Source organism: Saimiri boliviensis, chromosome 4 (genome assembly GCF_048565385.1).
Source record: "Saimiri boliviensis isolate mSaiBol1 chromosome 4, mSaiBol1.pri, whole genome shotgun sequence".
In the NCBI taxonomy this organism is placed as follows: Eukaryota; Metazoa; Chordata; class Mammalia; order Primates; family Cebidae; genus Saimiri; species Saimiri boliviensis.
Window position 1 is genome coordinate 9,757,199 of NC_133452.1, and position 24,240 is coordinate 9,781,438.

Sequence of the window (24,240 nt, forward strand, 5' to 3'; positions counted from 1 at the left end):
CCCCTGATTGGTTTGGGGATCAAGAATGAATGCATCATTCTCACTGTGTAAACAGACAGCAGTCAATGGAATAGAATCAAAGGGAAGAAAGATGTTCCTCAGTATTTTTGATATGTTGAAAATATTTAGAGCTCCATATCCTTAATTCCTAGGTCATTATTAAGATTGCTTTTTTAGTTTTTAAATTAGCTGCTAAATCATTTTTTAAAACTACACAAACAACGCAAGACTATGTATTCTAATTTTGCTAAAAAATCTAACAGTACAGAAGTCTCTGGCAAGAAAGTGATGGCCGTCCCTTCCCTACCCCTCTTCCAAGCCCATTTGTGTCCACAGACAACTTATATTCTTATTTTACATCTTTTACTATACATTCTCATATTCATAGTCTCTATATTTTTAATAAAAAATTTCAAACAAAATTAGAAAGAATATGTGTAATGTGAATTTTTCGTCATATAACTCCTTGTGTTAATATATTGGCTAGATATTAGCTTTCCCTATACACTATTTAAACACCGCCCCCTTCCAAAATAATCTCTTTCTCTTTTCTCTATCTTCTTACTAATGTGTATTATCTATCTATAATCTATTATCTATTTATCTATCTACCTATCTATCCAGACATTATCTATCTATCATCTATTATTTATCACTTGTCTATCTACTGTCACTTACCTATGATTATCAACTATTATATCTATCTATCTACTATCATCCATCTACCTATTATCTCTCATCTGTGTACCACCTGTCTTCCCATCCAGCTACAGGGAGGCATTGCCTTTGGTTTTATTTTTTTGCAACTACTTTAACATGTTGTTCAGTGAATTTTCACTTTGTAATCAATCTTGAGAAGCTGCCTATGCCATTCCGTCTAGTGGCATTCTGACTCCTCCTCACTCTGTAGAGTAAGCCACACTGTTATCTCCTGCTACTGCATGGCCCAGTGATCTCCACTTTTCCACGTCATCAGTTCCTTCTTTTAGATCACTTCTGACTGTTACGACCCTGCATGGAAGTGCTTTTCTCTTCACAACCACGTTTAAAAAATAATGCCTATTCTTACATAGCTTTGGAGGGTTGTTTTTTTTTTTTACATTAACCTTTTGTATCTACTTTGAATTTTTTTGCTTATGAGATTTGGATTTATTCTTATTTTTTCCCTATGGATATTCAATTTTCTCTACACCATTTGTTCCCCAGTGGTTTGAAATGTTGCTTTAATTTAGGGAGCATGAATTTTGGACAGTACCTGCCAAGTTTTTCCACATCATCCACTGTCTCTGGCAGGGCAATACCCTTGGTTTCAGGCAAAAGCATCACAAGGCCACCACAGATGGACGCCAGGATACCTATGGAATAGGGGAAACATGTTACCACCCCAGGAAGACACAGCTGGGTCCTCTCCCATGGGCCTGCTCGCTCTAAAGCTGCCATGTTGCTCACTGGAGTAGCTCTCAGCCACAGCAACCTCTGCATCCCACGTGCCCCAACTCTCCTTTACCACAATTTGAAACATTCTCTCCCTTCCTCAAACTCTGAGTAGCACCAAGGCCCTTGTACCCCTGGCAGCCATGAGTTTACTCACACCTCTCACAGTGATTGACTGACTGCCTTCTCAGGGTCCAACACCCAAGGCCACCCCTCCTGCATCGCAGGGAAACAGACGTGCTGGAGGGAAGGCCCCTCCGCGGCTGCTCACTGACACTATCACTTACCTGCTCCTCTCCCTCCCCCTCCTCCTGCCACCTTACAATGGAAGACTTGTCCTGGTGTCTGTCCCAGGACCAGCCTTCACCTAGGCATGTCTCTTTGGGCTCCTCACTGTAGGTATCAACTCTTTCTCCAGTATCTTCAACCTATTGGGAGAAGCTTTCAAATACCTTCAGATCTTTTCTGTGTGACTTCCCTCAGTCTCACCTCACCCTTCCATTACCATCCTTCCTTGTTCTGCTCTTCACAGCCAAAGTTCTTGAAAAGCCACCCCCTCCTATTTTCTCCACTTCTTTGTATCCTAGTGGTTTGCTGGTAAATGCCTAACTACCTGCTTTGGGCAACCAAGCCCTGATTGGCAGCATCTGCCAGTGTGCACAGTGTAAATGCTCCCACTGTGAGCCCTTGGGGCTACTGATACAACGTCCCTGACTGAGCCGCTAGGAACAGATGCAGGAGCCCCATCAGTGGTGCTTCCACCATAAAGATGCAGCAGACACAACCTCGGGAGCACAAGTAATACTGAAGATGTAGTAGACGAATTAGGAGCCGATGAGTGTTCCAAATAAATACTTAATTTATTTATTACCCCCGATTCTCATATATTTAATATTCTTTGCTTTTTAATGATATCTGTGCTTGACAACTGGCTTAAAAAATCCTTGGAAGTGTAGCTGATTTGCCTCTGTGTCTCCACCCAAGTCTCATCTCAAATTGTGATTCCCATGTGTTGAGGGTGGGATCTGGTGGGAGGTGATTGAATCAGGGGGGAGGTTCCCCCATGCTGTTCTCATGATGCTGAGTGAGTTCTCATGAGATCTGATGATTTTGTAAGCGGTAATTTCCCCTGCTCTTCTCTCACCTGCCACCATGTGGGATGTTTCTGCTTCCCCTTCTGCCATGATTGTAAGTTTCCACATGGCTGGAACTGTGAGTCAATTAAACCTCTTTGCTTTATAAATTACCCAGTCTCAGGCAGTTATTTATAGCAGTGACAAACCAACTAATAATGGTAGCAGTCAACCCTGGCGAGTGGGAAGTGCTAGCACCAGCCCAGTACCATGCTCCAGGCCCTGCCTCTGCCTGCCTTCCCCTGGTCTCAGCCTGGCTCTGCTCCAGCCTGGTTCCTTCTGCCTCTCGCTGGCCACCAGATCCATGTGTGCTACTCTCAGTCCTTAGGGTGGACCTGGTCTCATGCCCTCCTGTCTTGGGCTTCTCACCTGGTTTCCACTTCCTTGGTCACCTCCTCTCCTTCTGCCTAGGTCTGTCCCTTTTGGCACCCTCCAGGTCTCAGTCCTAGGCCTCTGTTTTCCTCTTGCCCTGTCCTGATTTTCTGGGGGACCTGGGCCATTCCCTCAGCTTCAACCATTCTCTACTGCCAGGTGGCTTCCAGCTCTTCATCCCGAGGCCACATGTCTCTCCTGAGTTCAACAGTGTTGAGCCTCCTGGTTTCTATTTCCACTTGAACTGTTCCAGGTGCCTCAAACAGTGCACAGGCAACACAGAGTCCCATCACCCTGCAGACCCCCAGCCTTGCTGCTCCATTGCCTGTGCCACTGACGTTTCCCCAGGCGCCTGGGCTTCCCAGCTCACTGTGCCCTCTCCCTGTGCCCATCAGTGGCCCCATCTTGCCCAGCTGGCTTCTAAGATGTTTATTCAATGTGTCCACCCTCTCCATTCCCATTGCCACTCCATTATTAGAAGAAGCCACTGATCTCTAGATGACGTTCTTGAATTGTCACCCCCAGTGACAAAATATCTGCTATCAGAGGGACGATGCTGGGGTCCTTCCAACCCACTTGCATATCTGTGTTTCTACCATGCAAGGCCAGCTTTGTTCACCCCAGGGTGAAACTGTCCAGTCACTTTTCGCTGCTACGTGGATAAAGAGCAAAGCCTTGGGCATGTCTGTGAGGCCCATCCAGATCTGGCTCCTACCCTGTCCCGGCACCGCCTCCCTTCAGGCCCAGCTCACACCTGCACTCCATCCTCTAGTGCCGGGTGCTTAAGATGTGACATCTTCTTACTTTGAACTTTCCACTGCCTGGAGCACAGCTGGCCCCTCTTAGCCTAGACATTGCTTCCTTCCTCCCTGGCCTGCTCCCCTCCACTCAGGGGTCAAGGGTCCCTGTAATCTATTCTCATAGCAGCCTCTGCTTTCAGGGTCTCAGCAGTTGTCACTGAGTTTTTAGAAATTCAGCTGTCTACCCTTGCAGTCTCAGGCCCTGCCTGCCTGCCTGCCACTGGGTCGTTGGCTACAGTCCTGAGGTCATGGACCGTGTCTCCTGGATTACTCTGTCTTTGCTGGAAAGTGGCACTTTTTGCTTTTTCATGCTGACCACAGAATTAATGCTCAGCTTGATGACCAAATCCCATACAGCAATTTGAGGTGATGTCTGTTGAGTTCATGGTGTCAAGTGGTAGAAACTGACTCTCTGTCCCTCACACTCTCAAAGGACTTTTGCATGAATCAGAAGGTCAGTCCTCAGGGGCTCAGTATTTTTATTCAAATTTCAACTGCTGAACAATAAGTGAAAAACATTCTCCACCAGGAGTAAGGAATCAGAGGTGGAGAAAGGTTTGGAGGAGAAAGGGGCCAACCCACATGACTGCTGCGGAGGGGTTGGGGAGTGTGTGAAACCCAGGCAGGACAGTTGGAGCGGCCCTGGAGAAGTGGGCACTGAATTCCCCAACGTCCCTCCTAGACTGTGAGTCTGTCCCTTCACAGGTCCTAGGGAAGCTGGAGGTGGGAGGAGGGGTGCACTCAAGGGACCTGGAAGAAGTGATGGAATATGTGCCAGGGATTCTGCGTCCCCTGTTCCCTCTGCATGGTATTTTTAGCATCAAAGCAAATGAAGATATGATGTCAATAGACAGAAAACATCAGAAATACTATTAGTCATTAGGCTTATTTTTTGTTATTTTCATTATTTATTTATTTATTTTAGAGATAGGGTAGGGTCTCACTCTGTTGCCCAGGCTGGAGTGCAATGATGCAATCAGCTTACTGCAGCCCTGATCCTCCTGCCTCAGCATCCTGGGTAGCTGGGACGACAGGCACCCATGGATCACTATGCCTAGCGAAGTTTTTAATTTTTGTTGAGACAGAGTCTTGCTATGTTGCCCAAGCTGGTCTTGAGCTCCTGGGCCCATTCAGTCCTCCCACCTTGGTCTTACAGGCATGAGCCACTGCACCTGGCCCTCATTTTTAAATATGTTGAAGATTTAATTTAGTCCCCTGAAAATTATTGGTTCTGTTCTCTAACACCGTAAGAGTTTCGTAGCATTGAACTCAGAACCCAAAGAAAGAATGTTAATTGAACATTATTTATCACCACCATTTAATATAAAGTATATTAAAACCATTTATTATAATTTAATTGGCTCCTCAAAACTGAAATAGGTGTTATAATAAGATGAAATGAATATCATAACTATCAATGCAATAGTTACTATAATGAAATGAATATCATCATTATTGAAACTAATAATTATTATAGGTTTCTATTAATACAAAGAAGGTAGATGAAAGCTCTTAAGAGTAGCAAATGAGTTCTTACCGAAGATGATCAGAGGTAGTTCTAGCCACACAGCTGCCAGCCGAAAGAGCAGAAATGGGGCTATGATTCCCCCAAAATCACACAGACCTGAACAAAGCGAAACTCCAAAATTTCTGTTGAATGAAAAGTAATTTTAAATGGAAACTATTTCAATAAATGAGTTTAAGATAATCAACATATTCAGACATACTAAATGACAAAGAAAGTGTGATGATACTTTTCATTTTCTTTGAAAACGACTACTCTCGTGAACGCTAAGCAAAACATTTCCATTCTATTCTGCATGTTTCACAGTGAGGCTAGTGAAGAAGTCGCCAGCGTGGGCAGAGGGTGTTATCCATCAGCAACCCACTGCCCTGCCTGCTCTGGGTCACTTTGTGCCACTTTTGTTTCCTTGCGTGAGGGCAAAGTGTGCCCAGGGAATACTTCCCCCGCAGAGGAGGTCGATTCACACTAATCCGTGCACACTGTTTTATTTCATCCTTCATAACCAGCTGCTCACCACTGCAATGCACATAATGCAGTCAAAAGAGAGGCCATAGCCTTGTGGCAGGTGGTGCTGATGGATGCAGATTTAATCCACCGTCTAAGCAAAGGCACCTAGAGGTCTTCTGATTCCAAGTCCAATGCCTTTCCCAAAACCGTTACAGTGTGTGAAGGTACTCATATGAGAAATACTTCTATCACAAATGCAGCAGACAGTAATGCAGAAAGTGGTGGTAACTCAAAGCATATCTTCTTTACTGGCCAGATTCAGCACAGACTAATAGATCACTGAGCTAAGGAAATGACTTCGCAGTTTTCAACGAAATCAACTAAAACACTGGTCTACAGAGTTACTTAGGAGAAACTATAACATGTTTTTTTAGAATTACCGTAATGTTGTTGGGTACAATTCTGAATTTACCAAATAAACAATTTCAAAGGCCATGGTTATCCCTAGTCTTCCCAGGGTAGCCACTGTGGTCCTCAACCATGGTATTCCTGCAAACACAGAAAGTTTGGAAGGGCGGAGTTAGGGGTCTGAGTTCATTAGCACTTTACAGAACAGCAAACGGCATTTGCTTAGTGACTTCCAGCCTGAAGTCTTTGCCAATTTTAAGCACAGATGAGAGAACCTTCTAATAGTGTAGCCAAACTTCAGCAACAACGAAACTAGATGGTGCTAGATGCCTTTCTGCGGAGGTTGGATTATAGGAAGTACACTTCAAGGATGGTGTGTTGAGCATTGGAGCACTACATTGGAACACTGTCTTGGGAAATGCCCTCCTAGAGAGCTGGAGCACACTGGCATTGGTCTAGGAGGTCGTTTCCAGTCGTGCCTTTGAGCCCCCACGTTCCCATAGCTGGTGCCCAGCTGTCCTCTCTGTGCATACCTTGCAGTGATGACACATGGAATAGCCGTCCCCAGCACACCAGGGGAGCTCCTGATGAGCTGACCTTGGTTTCTACCGTGGAGCAGGCTTGGAGGACTGGAACCTTTGGAAGGGGACATCTGTTCTGTGTGTTACCACTAAGGCAAATGTCACTCATTGTCTTCCTCATCCTCCATTGTACTCCTCTCAAGAAACTATCCACAAGGAGACACATTTGTCAATGCCAATTGGTTCATCCATTTTAAAATGAACGGTTTTAGGACTGCTCTGTTGTAGGAAGATATTTTCCTTTCCTCCCTAGTAACTAGTGGGAAATGCCAAACATTCTCTATCAAATATTATCTCTCTTTTGTGTTTTAAGGGCAGAGGAGTTCACCATTTTTACTCTTAAAAGTCGCTGCTCTAGCTTTCCTAGGAGTTGTGCAATTGATGTCATCCTTTCCTAGAGGATTTGGTATCGAGGACATATGCCTGCATGAACATGATCATATCTGCTCTCCAAGCAAAATGAAGCATGTGTAGTGTTTGTGTGCCTTTCCTTTTGTCTTTGTACTCACGTATGCTCATTTAGCACTAAATCATCTTCCCATCTTTTACAAGAATTATTGAACCTTCCTGAATATATAATTTTTTTAGTAGAAAGATAGTCATGAATGAAGAGGATGAAAGAAGAGAATCAAGCTCAGTAGACTTTTTTCTGTATGTTCTCTCTAGAGAATAGCCAAGTTAAAAAAAAAAAAAAAAAAAGCTAAAACTCATTAAATAAAACAATTGCCCAGGAGAGCAAGTGGAAGGAAAAGATGGTTCAAGAATCCAAACCATTTCTGGGAGTCTGGAGTTCACTCGTTTTGACTGCAAACTGGCCGAGGACATCCTGGTGCACTTGACGTTTTTCCCAGATGACCTGTAGCTGTCACGCTAATGGTTACATCAGGCAGTGGGGAAGGCAGAGCTGTGCTGATGTGCTGGACCCCTGTCTGCTCTGGCACAGAAGGGTTGTCAACATGTGTAATTTAGGCTTTGCTTCTTTAAGAAGGCCAAGAAAAGGGGTGTGAGGGGGGACTAGGAAATGCATTCCACCCCATCTTTCAATGAGCATCTTTCAATGAGCATCTTTCAATGAGTACTGGGAGTGGAAAGTGGGAGCAGAGGCTCAGATTCTCTGGGTCCTAGCCTGATGAGACCATCTCCTGCCGCTTCTTGGCTGCAGTGAAGGCCACCTGCTACCCGGGAAACAGCTTCACTATCCAGGTTGGGTTCTTCCATTGTAGGTTTCTTTTCACTAAATCAGGATTGCTCTAAAATTGAGTCCCACTGACAAATTCAAGGGCAATTTGGGTTTATAACTGAGGCAAGGTCTGTTTGATGGAATAATCCAAACAAAAACGCAGAGACCAAATTAAAACACACACATATGCACTCCTACCATGATGAACATATGTGGCTAACTTGGAAAAATCACCAGTCAATTCAGTAAAACAGTCAGAAAATGCCAAGTTGCCCCACTTTTGGAGATGTGGACTGTCCTGCATGTTAACCTTAATCTGAAAGACTCTCAACTCTTTTCCAAGCAGTAGAGTCTGGTATCAAACTATACTGGGACAGAGAGTTTGTCAAAATGTGTAACCAAAGGGAAGTTTCTAAGGCATTGCATGATTCACTAACTAAAGATTGAAAAGAGAACTATTAGGAAGTATGAATAATTATAGATGCACACAAATATTCTTGATTCCAGTAACAAGCTAAATTCATTTTTAGGTGGCCATAGAAGACTCTTGGTAGCAATGACAAAAACCACAAGGCAATTTAAAAATGAGTATTGAAACTAAAATTGTCATCCACAGAATTATATGAGAACAAAGAAAATGTTTTCTTCTGAATGTGGATTTGGTCAAGGTACTAGAGATTATTGGGAATAATACCTCAATTACTGAAGAAAAGATGAAGATATATCTCCTCTGAATGGACCATCTACTCTGAATTCTGAAATAAAGTTTAGTGAGAAATCCTAATAGAAATGTCTAAATTAAGATAAGTAAATTTACTTTGCACTTAAAGAAAAATAAAAGTAGAAGACAAGTTTTCCAGTTCAAGAAGATGACTTATCCAAAGTGCCAGGTTTGTGGCCATCCTAAATAAACCCAAATTAAAGATGGCAGATGGGTATGGATAAAGAAAGGTCTTTATTTTCCAGACAATAATGAGCATTCAGAAATTTGGTCTAGAAGCAGTAAGTCTGAGATGAGGATACAGCCAGAAATATTATTTCTTTTTCCGGAATTTCTTTAGACCATGAAAAGTTGGATCGAGTGGGAGGAAAGCTGATTAGTATTTGCCGTGGGACAATTTTAAAGCTGGTTTCTCCAAAAGCTCATCTGTATTCTCCCCAGGGGCTGGCGACCTACCACTGATGTCAGGAATGGCTGAGCAGAAAAGCCTTTCCCTGGAATTGAGTCCAATGGGTCTTTAAATTGGAAGGACTCAAGGGAGGATCCTCTGTTAACATTTGGAACTCAGTTTAGGGATTTGAAATTTATTCCTGCAAGTCAGTCATGATTGACACGTGACTATAAAAGTGGCCAAGTCTGCAGAAGTTAAAAATAAAATGTCTAGAATAAGAGCAATTAGCTTTCAGTCTTGCTGAGAACAATTCTAAAGCTTCAATCAGGAAATTATAAAATAAAACTGGTTAGACAAAGGATAAAAGTCTATTCTTGGTGTTACATTTTCAAACATTTGAAAGTATTTTCTACAAAATAGTTTTATGACTATCCGCCTAGTTACTTCCATCTTGATTTGGACACACAGTCTTGAATGCTTTCTGGGGTCATTCCGAATGCAACAAACATTAAAGTCATCCCAATCAGTCTAGGACCAGAGAAAATTTTCTAGAGTGAAGTGGACATACCTCATGAAATAGGGTGTCACACTTCATTCAAGCATCTTTCTCTCTGCATTTCTAATTTCACATGCAATGAATATTTCATTCCCAGTCCACATATGATGAGAACAGAAGACCTCGTCTTAGGGAGCTAGAGTTTTATGTTATATCCAAAGTACCAAAGTAAAATAGAACAGTAACATCTCCAATGTTTGCAATTTTTCACCCTTCTTAAATAATACAATTCTGAGGGCAGGAATTACATCTATCTTGTTCAGCCCTCCATCCCCCTCTTAGTCCAGTGGCTGGCAATTAATTGATACTGAATAGACATGTATTAAAAGATAGCTATTGTACAGATTCTCCAACTCTTAGAATATGTTAACTTCATGTAGTGGGTTGAACAGTGTCTCCCAAAATTCATGTCTACCTGGAACCTCCAGGCTACCACATTTGGAAATAAGGTCTTAGCAGATGTGATTAGTTAAGGTAACACAGGCAGAGAAGAGAATGCCCTATGAATATGGAGACAGAGATTGGAGTGACCCCAAAGAGCTGCAAGGATTGCCAGAGTAAGGCATGAACAGATCCTCTCCCAGAACCCCTGGACGTAAGCACCCCTGGATGCCTGGATTCCAGACTCCCAGCCTCCACACCCCTGAGAGCATAAATGTCTGTTGTTTCAAGCCTCCGAGTTTGTGGTAGTTATTACAGCAGCCCTGGGAAACGAATGCACTCGAGGAAAACAAGAGAGCAGTTGCTATTTTTCAGCAAACATTCCAACATGTCAGGGAACTTGTACATTGTGTGTGTGTGTGTGTGTGTGTGTGTGTGTGTGTGTGTGTGTGTATGTTCTGAATACTGGCATTCCTGTAATTTTATTCAAATAGGGTCTACCTGCGGTTTTAAGAATTCATAAACCTTCATTTAATTAATAAACTCATCTGTAAATGTCTGACTGTTCTGACTTGCACTATGTTATCCGTTTCTTGGCTAGTCCTCAGAGGATCCTCCAAGAAAGACAGCCTTTCTTGTGCAGACACAAAGGACGCCCAGAGCATCCAGCTTCCTCTGTACTACCCACTTCACCTCTCCTGGGACAGGAAAATGATGAACTTGCTCTACTTTACACATTCCCCCGGGATGTGAAGCCTTCCTCTTCCCAGTCCCTGGTGTGCTCTAGGGTGGGATCTTTTGGGTGCTGCTCACCACTAACGGGAGTCACTGCACCCTCTGCTTCCTTCTGGCCTGCACCCCATCCACCAGGCATGGAGCTCTGAAAAATTTAACTCTGCAACATCTCTGAAATGAAATCACCCTTCTCATCTAGGTCTGACTGCCCCAATTGTAACTCCTGCTCTCAGCATCTCCCCCTGCCCATAGCCATCTCGAAACTGTTACAGTTACGCTGAGCTCACTCCTCCTCCTCCGGAGGCTCACAGGAAGACCTGCAGGGCTGGTCATGCTGGTGACAGCCCGTCTCTTAGGCTCCTTGCCTGGATTCCAGTCACAGCAATGACCCCTCAGTTCCTGAATGCACAAAGGTGTTTCATACTTCTGGAAGCTGTTCTCTAGTTTGGAAATATCTGTCCTCTCCCTCCCCAGTATCTGGCACATTTGATTCTTCAGGCATGCTAAGTTCCCACTGCTGGGAAGCTTTTCTTGAACCCCTTTGTGGATTCATCACTTCTCCCCAACCTGTTTTTTTATATTTCTAAATCTTGTAAATAATTCATGACCATGAGAATCGTGACAGTCTTAAAGTATATGTAACCCTTAATAGATTGTGAACCACTCAAAGTTAAGAACTGTGGTTTTTGTCTATGTGTAACCGCAGCGTTTAGCATGGTGCCAGCAGCATGGCACAGGTTCAGAAAATAAGGTGAACAATATCAGAGATATTACAAAAGTAAGTCACATAAAGGTGATTAATAGAAACCGCATCACTATCAGCTAGATTGGGCACAATGTCTATTTCATTCATAAATCGTCTTAATTGAGAAAAGAGAATCATCTAAAAAACTCCTCTCTTATCTTCAAAGATTTTACATTGATTAAGCAGAAAATGGAGTAACATCATGAAAGCTTGCCTGGTACCAAGACTGTGATTCGATTGCACATTTCCTGAAAACATGTGGCTCCCTACACTTGATTGTGGATTTAACGTGTTTTCAAGTTCATTGACTGCCAAACAAATGTGGGGTAAGATTACCTTCTGGTAAGAACGCAGTGACAAGGCATGCCACCCCTGCCACTATATTGCTTGCCGCAAAGGGGAGGCGTCGTCCAAGGCGCTCAATGGTTAGTAAAATCAAGAGAGCTCCTGGTAGTTCCACCACTCCCGAGATGAAAAAGTCTATATAGAGGTTGCCTCCTATAATTCCCAGGCGCATTACAAGTCCTTGATACACCACTGCGCTTGTGAACCTGTAGCAACATTGAAAGACACCAGAGAACAAGTAAGAGATAACTTCAAGCTGATCTGAAGGAAGGGATGTGTTGTAAATTTAACACAAGTTTTGAAATCCATCACAAGTCAAACTTACCAAGCAAACATAAGAATAAGTGTGCATTTCCTCATTTGGGGAGTTCTCACCAGATCTAAAAAGGATGGATTACTAACTTCCTCATCTGTAACAGTGATCTATATAAGAAAAGCAGATTTCAGTAACAATAGATAGCCAAAAACACCTGCATAGTATAGATTTGTCATTAACCAGAATCAAATGGTCTTACTGAAGTGACTAGGGGCTTTCATACCATCTCAAAACCTGAGAATTGAAATGCTTGTACTCTGGCATTTTGAACATGTCAAATTCACAGACAGGATTACTGCACTGAGCATCTGTTCTTAGGATAATTGCAGTACTTTATGCTAAACTTCTCTGTAAAGTAAAACTTTACCCAACCTGACTCTCATTTTCCCCAATTTAATAAATGTGCACGTGTATTTTACTTTAGAACTACTCTGTGTTCTAAAGTAAAATACACGTGCACATTTATTAAATTGGGGAAAATGAGAGTCAGGGTGCGTAAAGCAAGTGGGATCCAACCAACTAAGGGTTTGTTTATAAACTAAATCCTCAAATCTGTCTTTCACAAACAAAACAATGTCAAGTTTAAGAGCAGGCACCAAAGGTATTATTTTGCTTTTGTCCATTTATTGTAATGTGGCATCTTTTTGATTCAGAAAAATTCAGCTCATCTCTAATGGGCTGTCCAAGTAGCTGGTCTTTTCAGTTCAGTTCAAAAAATACTGCTATTGGCCAACTATGTACAAGACACTCTTGTGTTTGTACTGCCAAGACACATTCATTTTCTACATTTTAACATCTCTTATTTGGAAGGTGTCCTACAACTGAGCTGATAAGAAAGCAATGTGCCCCAGTTTAAACAACATGGTTTCTCTTACTTTGTGGTACATAAAATGCCTATGTGTCTTAAAATCAGTAGTGTCTAGAGTCAACAAAACAATAGTTTCCATGACTATGCCCGTGGAAGACTGCTGATTGATTCCATCAGCATTCTTCCCTTCCCTCTTTTGAGAATACACAGAATTTTAGTTGGGCATATGGCAGCCTAGTGAGAGTCATTTTTTTCTAGTCTCTTTTTCAACTATGAGTGGCACTGTGACTAAGACCTCAGCAATAAGGTGGTTGCAGGTGTCACATGTGAAAGTTATAGGTCTCGGCATTTAAAAGGAAAATAGCTTGCTGGAAGAAGATGCTGGTGAGCTTCAACCATACAAGCTAGTAGAGGTCATGGTGGAGACGCAAGATAAATGGAAGTCAGGCTCTGGAGGGCCTCATGGAGCAGAACTGACTGCTAGAGCTAGGCTGCTCACCTCTGGGTGGCTGTGCTAAAGAGAAAGACACTTTTCAGGGCCTTCGTTTCATTAGCAAGTTGACCTGGATCTTAACTAATACTATCTCTATTACGATAAACTCTGGGCTGGGCACAGTGGCTCACGCTTATAATCCCAGTGCTTTGGCAGGCTAAGGAGGGTGGATCACAAAGTCAGGAGTTCGAGACCAGCCTGGCCAACATGGTGAAACCCTGTCTCTATTAAAAATACAAAAAAATAGCTAGGCATGGTGACAGGTGCCCGTAATCCCAGCTATTTGGGAGGCTGAGGCAGGAGAATCACTTGAACCCGGGAGGCAGAGATTGCAGTGAGCTGAGATGGTGCCATAGCACCCCAGCCTGGGCAACACAGTGAGTCTCCATCTCTAAATAAATAAATAAATAAATAAAAATTGAAAGAAGAGAAGAAGATGACCCCTGAGCTAACCTTCTAAATTTGAAAACCCCAATGAGGGATTTTTCTGTGTCTACTTAACCTTTGCTGCTCCCAGAACAAGACAGGAATATCAAAAGTGATAGATAAGAAGTCAACATATTATACAAATATATTACTATATAGTGTGTTGCCAAAATGTTTTCTACAATTTATTTCTATGTGTTAACACATTAAAATGGCTAGTGTCTATGCAGTGTGTGATATTAGATTCTGGACTAAGCACCTTACCTGGATTATTTTAAGTCTCACCAAAGCTCTATAAAGTTAGTACTTTCGTTAATCCCATTTTATAAATAAGGAAAACAAAGCTTAGGACTTTAAGGAGTAAATAGCAGGGAGCTAAAGCCGCCAGGATTTGAGACCAGGCAATTGATTAGTGAGCCTGTGCCCCGCATGCTCCTGATCCCCACGTGGCACTACTGAATATGTAGAAAGATTTTCATTCTAGAAATCTTGATAATTGATGGTCACAGCTATATATTTTTTAAGAAACACACTGTGCACTTGACCTAAAACTGAGTCTTTAATTAAAACATTGTTTTATGAAAAAGATTTGACTAGATAATTTAGATTTTAAAGATCTTTAAATCCGGGATTAAAACCACCCATCCTGGGAAGACAGTGTTCCTCCATGGAAATATCACCACTGACTCGTTCCCATGAGTCTCTCCTTTTACTGGGGTTTTTTTCATAATTCAGATTTGGGGCTGCCTGGCAGTGTTAGTCTCAGACTCTTCTTTCTCCAGGGATTCCCTGACAAGATTCCTCATCTATATATCAACACCACTGTCCACTTAGCACACACAGGTGACAACACTTTTTTCTTTGCCTTTCAAAAGAAATATTCACAGCAATTTATTATTGGCTCTCTTTTATTTCCTCTTCAGTCTTCTGCTGAGAGCTAAGACTTCTAACCACTAGCTACAAGTCTGAACAAATTCACTCTCAGGTTCCATTTCCAACATCCCAGAGTTGAAGGGAAATTTTACATCACATATTTCGAGATCTCTTGTCAGTCCAGGTAGACAGTTTGACTTTTTTATTAAAAAATTTTTTTTTCTGATAGGGTCTCTCTCTGTTACCTAGGCTGGAGTATGGTGGTGTAATCATGACTCACTGCAGCCTCAACCTCCCTGGCTAAAGCAATCCTCCCACCTCAGCCTCCTGAGTAGCTGGGACCACAGGTACATGCCATAGCACCTGGCTAATTATATTATTATTATTATTATTATTATTATTAGTGATAGTAGTAGTAGTAGTAGTAGCAGTAGAGACAGGGTCTTGCTGTGTTGTCCAGGCTGGTCTTGAACTTCTGGGCTTGAACAATCCTCCTAACTCAGCCTCCCAAAATGTTGGGATTACAGGCATTAGTCACCATGCTCAACCTAATTTGACATTTAAACACATTTGTAGATTTTTCAGTTGTTCATGATTCTTCACTGTTTTTAGGTGATAAAATAAAGGAGCATCTCTGGCTTTCATGTTAGCTTTGTAGATACTGCCTTTCTCTAGCAGATCTCCAGTTACTCAGTGACCACAGAATTATGACTCGTTAGATTTTGACAAGAAAATAAAGATCTTACGTATTAACCTAGAGGTTGGCAAACTTTTTCTACAAAGAGCCATATATGAAACGCTTTTGGTTTTGTGAGCTCTAAGACCTCTGTTGGAACTACCTAACTTTAACCTTGTAGTATGAAAGCAGTCATAGACAATACATAAATGAGTTCCAACAAACTTTATTTACAAAAACAGGTTACCCGATATCTGATCTGCAAGCTGTAGTTTGCTGACCCCTGAATGGGAGGCTTAGTGCTGGAGGAACTTATACAGACACTACTATCATTCCCATTACAGAGAGGAAGAAGTTGAGGTGGGGGACAGCTACATACCTATCCCAAGAAGGACACACAGTCAGTAAGAAAATGAACCAGGAGGTTGATACCAAAGTCTGTATTTTTAACCATTATGCTGTAATGTATCTGCAGTATGTAGAATATAATATTTATTGTTTACAAGTATGCTGTATCATTTTGTTCTCTTAAAATTTAAGCCTACATTATTTTTGTAACAAAAAAAAGCTCACTTTTAGTCATGAACTTAAATTAGACACAGTGTACCTAATTGATGATTCGTTTCTCTTTCACTACACTCCCCCAAACCATCAATTCATATGTTTATGGGAGCTGACTCTGCTTCCAGTTGTAGGGGGAGACCTGATTAGCTTAGGGTAATCCTATCCTTCATGTCACTGACTGGACACGTGACCCAATTTGAACCAATGAAAAATGAGTGTGCAACCCAATTTGGGCCAGTGAGAAATGGACTTCTGGGAAAGTCCTTCATTGCTCTTAAGTCAGAAGTCCCTGAAGAAATCTTTTCTTCCTTCCTTCAAGGAATGAATGAGGAAATTGTGGACTCAAATACATCTTAGCAGTCATCTTATACAAATGGACAGCAAGTCTTAAGATGAAGCTGTCCTGTCAGCAGAGTGGAGAGAGGGGAAGAAAACCATGGTTTAATAAGATTGTTGAGACCCTGGTCTAGCCAACCCTGAATGCTGTGTCATTAGAATTCCAGACACACGAGCCAGTGAATGTCCTTACTATCCGAACCTATTTAAGTTGGTTTTCTGTTACTGGTTGCCAAAAGCAGAATTATCTGAAGAATCCAATCCAGAACAATGTTTTTGCTTTAATAACTGAATATTTTAGGCAAAATATTTTTCAGTGAATAGTTAAAATAATTGCTTCTATACTCCAATCCACTCCATAAAAATAGTTGGTATTGGTCTTAATTTCAAACTTTTAGGAGTTAAAACAGTAAACTTGCGGTCTGCTTTTCTAGACCACAAGTTTACTGCCTCATTTATATCCTCTACCCCGCCACAAAAAGAATACCAGGTGCTGATAACAAAGGAAGGGAGTCAGGACCATGAAACCAATCTTCCCTTTCCAGTGAATGAAAGGATTAAGAGTACTTCCAAGCAAGTACATATTTTGCTACATTTAAGGACAAATCCAGCTGCTCTTTGATTTACTAACATCTCCACAGTGACGCAGATGTTCTGAAGGATAATCCACTTTCTAGGCATCCAAAAATCTTGAGATTCTTACAACCGTATCTTAGATGGAATTCATCCAGGAAAATCTTGGTGGCTGCCACTATTATTCTTTTGCAATAACTTCTAGCTCTATAGCGGTGCTGATTTTCTGTTGTCAGAGGGTTACTAAATTTTGCCTGTCTGAGTCAGACACAAAGAAAACAAAATGCTATACCAGGTTATTACATATATTTTTTTAAAAAATTGCTTTATTATCTCATACCATTTACATGCACTTTATGATATTTACATATAATTTATGTACAATAAACTTCAGCAATTCTAAATGCATTCTTTGAAGACTTTCAACAAATATATAGTCTTATAACTACCACCACGATTGTGGCATGGACCCTTTCCATGATCCCCAAAAGTTTCCTTGTGTCTCAGTGAAGTCACTCCCCTCCCCCAATCCTGGGGCCTGAAAACCCAGATCTACTTTCTGTCATGACAGTTTTGCTTTTTCTAAAATTTCATAGAAACAGAATCAACAGTGTATCACTTGGTGTCCCATTTTGTCTTACCCTTTGTGCCATCTAAGTGGGGAATGCTGGTTTTGATTTGAAGCAAAGGGAGAAAAGGGTGATGTTCTGGGTAACACTGTCTGTTTGGAGGCTTGCTGCCGCGTAATGACACTCTGCTCATAGGAAAAGGCATTGCTCAAGGTTAAACTGCAGAAGTCAGTTTCCTTGTATTTATTTCATGAGCTGAATTGCTATTTGCCCTATCTATCTCTTTGATTATCTTTAAATTCTGCCAAGACTGTGTTTTCCATCAACAGTGAAGTACTCCATATTAAAAGAACACTTTATTTGTCCTTCTTTGATTAATTCAGCTCTCTTTGCAATTCTTTTGCAACATTTTTGAAACATTTCTTCAAGTTGACATCTTAATTTAAATTGCCAAAGAAGAGAAAGGCATTTTAAATAACCATCTGTTATAAAAATGATGTTCAGAGCTCCCTACATGGAGTACTGGTCTCAGGTCAAAAAAAAAAGACAGAGTCAGGCCGGACATGGTATTCTACTCAGAAGATTTTTTTTTACTAGCATGTTATTTAAACTCTTTGAGCCTTAGTTTTCTCATCAGTAGCAGAAGAATAATAATATTCATGTATTCCTTGAATATTATTATTCAATATTATTCATTTATCAAATCACACCTTATTAGTGTTTAGAAAATTCATTTAAATAATCTATATAGATACATAGATATGTGTACATATACACAGATACATACACGTGTGTATATGTATATACATATGCACCTACACACACACACACACACACACACACACCTGGCACACGATATGTCATATTTAGTAACAGAAGCTGTCAACATTAATATTATGTTTTATAACATTCGAGAGTTACTTTGCTTCCAGGTGTGGTAATTCACCCAGTACTTTTTCCTTTAGTAATTAGTAACTAATGCTGTAACCCATAATGGGAGATACTTTCAAAGGTGTTCAGATAAAGAGAATGGTTGCTCTGCCTTTTTTTTTTTTTTAAGAAATTGGTTTTTTTTATGTTGAATTTTCTTAAGTATACGAGATGTATTTAATATTAATTTGGCACTGTGGATCTACCATGCTTAAGGCAGGGCAATTTTTCACGAATGTGCACACCAGCAAATACCATGTTTGGAGCCTTGCAACTCAACGTGTGACCCACAAGTCAGCAGCATCAGTCTCTCCTGGGAACCTGTTGAGCAAGCCCTGCTCCAGATCTAGAGAGAATCTGCATTTAACCACATCCCCAGGAGACCAGCATGAGAAGCACTAAGAGTCAAGGAACAACAATCCCACCTCATGGGCTCACTCCCATTGTTTACTTCCACCTGGAGCTCTGGGTGAAGAAATGGAGTCCTGGACATTGGAGGAATAAATACTCTTGCCACAGAGTCTACCATGGGCAGGAGGAAGGGGACAGTGTTGGTGGCTGCTTGTCTAGCCTTGCCATTTCGTCTGGTTGTTCTTAATAGGAGAGTTCTTTGTCAGTTGCTGGATTTCACAAGGAAAGATGAGAATCGATGAGAAAGAAAACTTATCTTCTCTTGAGTGTAATACTGTGATTTATTCAGTGAATATGTCATGACTGTTCCCTAAAGGCTCTCCTCTCTAGAAATTTTTCATGTCTAAGAAGTCTGTGTGATTAAAATATTATTTGAGGTCTTTTGGCTCATCGCTTGGGGGGACTAGAAACCACCTTCAAAAGTTAAAGTCCCCATTGGTCTTACAAGCAAGCGTCAGGAATCAGAGGGCCTGGCAAGGCTGGGAGGAAGCTCAGCGGTGACAGCTGAGCTGCCCATGTCCTTCCATCACACTTCCCGGTGGAAGATGAGCTCATTAGGTGAGGTCCAGTCCAGAACGGCCAGGAGTAAGTATCTCACATTACAGAGCTATAGCCAGCTTCTGGGTGGAAATAGCACTATCTGGTACCCATAAAAGAGAATTTGCCAAATTACCTGTGGTACTGGGAAATTTTTGGAAACCTCATCCTTTAAAACAAGAGTAGATAAAATACTTACCATCCAAGAGCTCATATGATGGAGAAATATTTATATTAATTATCATGAATGTCTGATGTTTATTAAAGTCGTTAAAAATAAATCCCAGTCCTCTGGACCAGTGCTGTCCAATGAAAATATAATGTACCACACAAGTAAGTTTACGTTTTCTAGTGGCCACATTAAAAAACATAAAGAGAAATAGGGGAAATTAATTTAATAGTACATTTCATTTAATCCAGTGTATCCAAAACATGATCATTTCCAGGCATAACTAATATGAAATTACTCATGAGGGATTTTATATCCTTTGCTTCCTATTAAATCTTTGAAATGCATCATACAGTTTACTTGACAGCACATCTCAATTCAGACTTGCCATGTCTCCACTGTTCAACTACACGTGTGGTTAGGAGCTACCATGCTACACCCAGTGAGTCTGGTCACCTGCAGCCCAGGTGGCTCTTTCATTGAGGCACTCAATGGAGAAGATATTTTATTCCATTATTTTGAGTTGGCCTGAAAGAGTGCCTGAGTACCCCACCTCATAGATGATTGGGCATGCTGCCCAGAACAGCAAATGGGCCTCTATCTATGCAGTCCCAGGAGGAACCCAGTATTGGCAAAGGTTAATGGATTGCAGCTGTGGATTACATGTTGGAACACTTCTTCATTTCTTAAAAGCAAAGCTGAGAGGGTTTTATTTTTATTTCTTGTTTTCGTGTGTGGAGCGGGGAGGGGAGCCTGCTGAAGTAAGAGGAGAAAGGGAAAAAGAAGAGAATGTACTCTTAATTCTAAAACTCTAACGCTAAAGGCTCAGAAATTAAAAGAATATGCATCAAAACTTGCATGGACTGAATCCAACCTGTCATCGAATTCTCCAGCAGCACCCATGCCAGCAGTCATCACAGAAAGAGAAAGGTTCTAAATATCATGTTTTTGAAATGCTCAGTGCCTGAAACTATGGTAAGCAGATATGGACACAAATTTTAAGTTCCATGAAGAGGCAAATTGAGTGTCTATAAAACACTGGTCAGCCAAAGTTGTTTTGAAAGGAGAAAAAAGGCAAGTTCGAGTGAATTTAAGCAAATCCTCTGTTTATCACAAATAAAAATCCAAACCACACACTCCTACACTCCTACCCCAAACAATTCTTATCATCACTTCTTCTCAGTCTTCTGAATGCTTTGGGAATTATTTCAATGGGAAATAATTTAATGGTCTTTAACATCATAATCAAAAACATATGAGCTCATCAGACCACCTGTTCACTCGCCAGCTGATGGAACTCTTCCAGCTGTTAGGTGTGAGCAGGATTCCAGGGTCACTGCAACCTTGTCCCACTAGATTCCCAGTAGGTGTCTCCTGCTGGTTCTGGGCACATAAAGCCCTCCCGCCACTGTCCTGAGTTGGCAGTGCTTTCTGCACAGGTCAGGGACAGCCAGGGTGACATCAGCCCTGGTCACCCAGTGCTCAGGGCAAGGGTGACTGGGGCAAGTCCCGGGCTACATTCTGAAAGAGCCAGTAGCTAGGGCTGGATGCCACCTATGTTCCTCCAGCCCTTTTCTCAGGAAAATGGAGATGTCCCTCATTTTCTCCATGTTTCCTGCATGTTCTCTTGGCAAGCCGGCAGTGGCGTCTCTGTGTTGCCCTTGACCTTCCCCATCAGCTTGGGCCACAAGTATCTCTCCCAATGCTGCATGCTCAGGGTGCTTTGTCTTCATCCTGGCTCTGAGCTGGTCCCTGCCTCTGGGAGAGTCCTGGTTGCCCTTCAATTTGTTCTGTTTTCCATGTGCTCCAGTGAAGGTACCCGGAATCTCCCCAGTAACTAGAGATGTGCAGCTTAAAGCACTCCAGGGGCTGGCAAAATTAGGAAACTGGAACATACCAAATCTAGATGTGGACGAAAGTCCCACTAATGGGGCAGACCCAGAAAGCAAGCTGGTATTATTCATGGTACGAAGCTTGCCTGCATACCAGGACCCAGGGGATCTGCTTCCAGGCCTTGAACTCCATGGAGAACCTTACAGCAGTCAGAAGGGGACATGTATGAAAACACCGATTACAATTATTGAAGGCAACCCAGGCGCTCATCATTAGGAAGATGGAGATCGGAGACACAGCAAGTGTGCACTAATGAAAATCACACAGGAGTTGGAAGCAATGCATTCACACATAAGCAAGTTGGGTAGACACTTAAAACACATGGTCAAGTGAAAAGGTAAGAAATACAAGATCTGGAGTGGCACAGTGCCATTTATATCACCTGAATACACACAGCATGCTCCACTTCATAAGAACACATTAATAGCAAAGCATAAATCAGACACATTAGAGTGGGAACCTACCAAGGAAAGAGTGGGGATAGATGAAACAGAGAAGAAGAAAATCAAGGACCTAGAAATAGAAATTCCATTTGACCTGGCAATCCCATTACTGGGTATCCACCCAAAGGATTATAAATCATTCTATCATAAGGACATGTATGTTCGTAGCAGCACTATTTACGGTAGCAACGATCTGGAACCAACCCAAATGCCCATCGATGATAGACTGAACAAGGAAAATGTGGCACATATACACCATGGAATACTATGCAGCCAAACGATGAGTTTGTGTCCTTTGTAGGGACATGGATGAATCTGGAAACCATCATTCTCAGCAAACTGACATAAGAACAGAAAATCAAACACTGAATGTTCTCATTCATAGGCGGATGTTGAATAATAAGAGCACATGGACACAGGAAGGGGAGCATCACATACTGGGGTCTGTTGAGGGGTGCCAAGGGAGGGACAGCAGGGGTGGGAGAGTGGGGAGGTCGGGGTGGGATAACATGGGGAGAAATACCAGATGTGGGTGACAGGGGGATGGAGGCAGTAAACCACATTGCCATATGTGTACCTATGCAACAATCCTGCATGATCTGCACATGTACCCCAGAACCTAAAGTACAATAATAAAAAAAGAAAGACAATCAAGCAGGACATGAGACCAGTGTTGCACAGTCCAATGACGCCTGAGCCATGCACAGAGCCCTAAGGAACTCAACACTCCCCACAAAAAACAAGAACCAAAACCACGTAATCTAAGTGACAAAGAGTCACTTAGATGTCATCTCGGAATTTCCTCCATTTTCAGTACTTCCAAGTTTGTCAAATATCCAAATGTTGCCTTCCTTATGTAGCTCAGAAAGCCCTTGGTTTCATTTGAGAATGCTGAGAAATATTCCAGAGAAATTCAGATGTAGCTGAAGAGTTTGAAGATCAGTTTAGAAGCACTTCGAAATAAATCTCACAATCATTTAATGAGTTTTGGAACTTGCGGGTTGCTTACTTTTCTGGTTTTTGATTTGCAGAATTATTTCCGCATATGGTAACTCATTGTTCACTGGTACATCCCTTGTGCTGTTGAAGGCAGAACATTTAGAGATAGATGATATCCTTTTATGTACCAGCCATAAGCCAGTAGCAGACACCATCTCTGGAACTGCAATCCTGAATGTTGTTAACAGCGAAGCGTGTTATGTCTCATGGCTGGTCTCTGGGCCACGGTTATTAATCTGCATTAATGTTATATTGTGTTCACTATTTATTCTAGCTTTGAATTGTGACTTGATTTATCATATTCTAACAAATACATAGACTAGTTTCCATAATTAACAACTGTACTTACTCTACCTAGATTTCAGTGTGAATATCAATCAAAATTAAAATACACTGTGGTGATTTCTAGACATTCCATGTAAGACTCAATCTGTTCTTCAACTTCATGTTTAATTCTATTGCACATATCTACATGATGAAAGTAAGTATAGTTACATAAAAACTATTATAAGTAAGGAGAGATAGAAAACAGCTCAAAAAGAGAAAAAGGGAAAACGAATAGCAACGATAGAGAATTAGAGAAAATAGAAGACATCTTGAATGCATCTGGAGAGACATTGTTGAAAGTGAACATTACACCGAGATTATTATAAAGTAGATGCCCTGAATTCAGTGCCCGGTAACTATCTGCTAAATAAATGAAGGAACAAATGAAGAGAAATGACTGCTACATTGTGTGTATCAATACACTTTCATTTCTGGGACAATCTCATGTCAGTTACATTAAAATAGTTTTTCTAACCATGTGATGACCAAATGAGAATTCTGTGATTCTGCTTTTAATGTGAGAAATTTTTCACTGCAATAATTAATACTCAACTTGTTGAAATTTTGAGGCTGGCTATTTCTAGACAACAAAGTGTACCAACTCGTTTACACAATTGCAGAAAGAAAAGGCATGGCAGCAATCCTACATGAAGTTGATACTATATTTCACTCAACTGACAAAAATCTGTCCTTTGCTAACTTTAGAGCAGCCTGTATCAATGCAATGTATAAACTGTTATGAACTGCAGAGGGAATACCTGAAATGTCTTTAGAAAAATATGTCTGGGTCAGGTCTCAAAGAGAACTGTGTAAGCCTGGCTGAACACACATACTAATCAAAACGTGTGTAAATGTTCAATCTCTGTTTCATTCTGTGCCATAAATATGATTGTGCTGAGTATTCCATAAGCCTTACTCAGTCTTCCTCAAGTTCTAAACTATTTGTGATGTGTTGGTTCTGCAATGTAAGCAGGAAAAGACCAAGATGCACCTCTGAGAGACAGTAAGGCAATTGGGAACCATGGTACTCAACCCATCCTACTCACCTTTGAGAGACAGTAGAGAGTTAGGAGCCATAGCACTCAATCCACCCAACTTAACATGTAGAATTTGTCCTTAAAGTCACTGGAAAATAAAATATAA

The 24,240-nt window shown here is 41.4% G+C and overlaps 1 protein-coding gene and 1 long non-coding RNA gene across 2 annotated transcripts in view; one reads left to right on the forward strand and one right to left on the reverse strand.

The window, feature by feature from the left end:
- LOC141584227 (uncharacterized) overlaps positions 1-24,240 on the forward strand; it is a 70,803-nt gene that overhangs the window by 22,217 nt on the left and 24,346 nt on the right. The gene's annotated exons all lie outside the window — the stretch shown is intronic.
- The window catches only part of SLC22A3 (solute carrier family 22 member 3), a 107,920-nt gene that overhangs the window by 2,624 nt on the left and 81,056 nt on the right, over positions 1-24,240 (reverse strand). The window contains exons 6-10 of the mRNA XM_003933780.4: positions 12,080-12,177; positions 11,746-11,960; positions 6,152-6,260; positions 5,277-5,389; positions 1,256-1,355 (exon numbers count right to left, since the gene is read on the reverse strand). Coding sequence (XP_003933829.2) covers positions 1,256-1,355; positions 5,277-5,389; positions 6,152-6,260; positions 11,746-11,960; positions 12,080-12,177 — 635 coding nt within the window. The remainder of the gene's footprint in view (positions 1-1,255; positions 1,356-5,276; positions 5,390-6,151; positions 6,261-11,745; positions 11,961-12,079; positions 12,178-24,240) is intronic.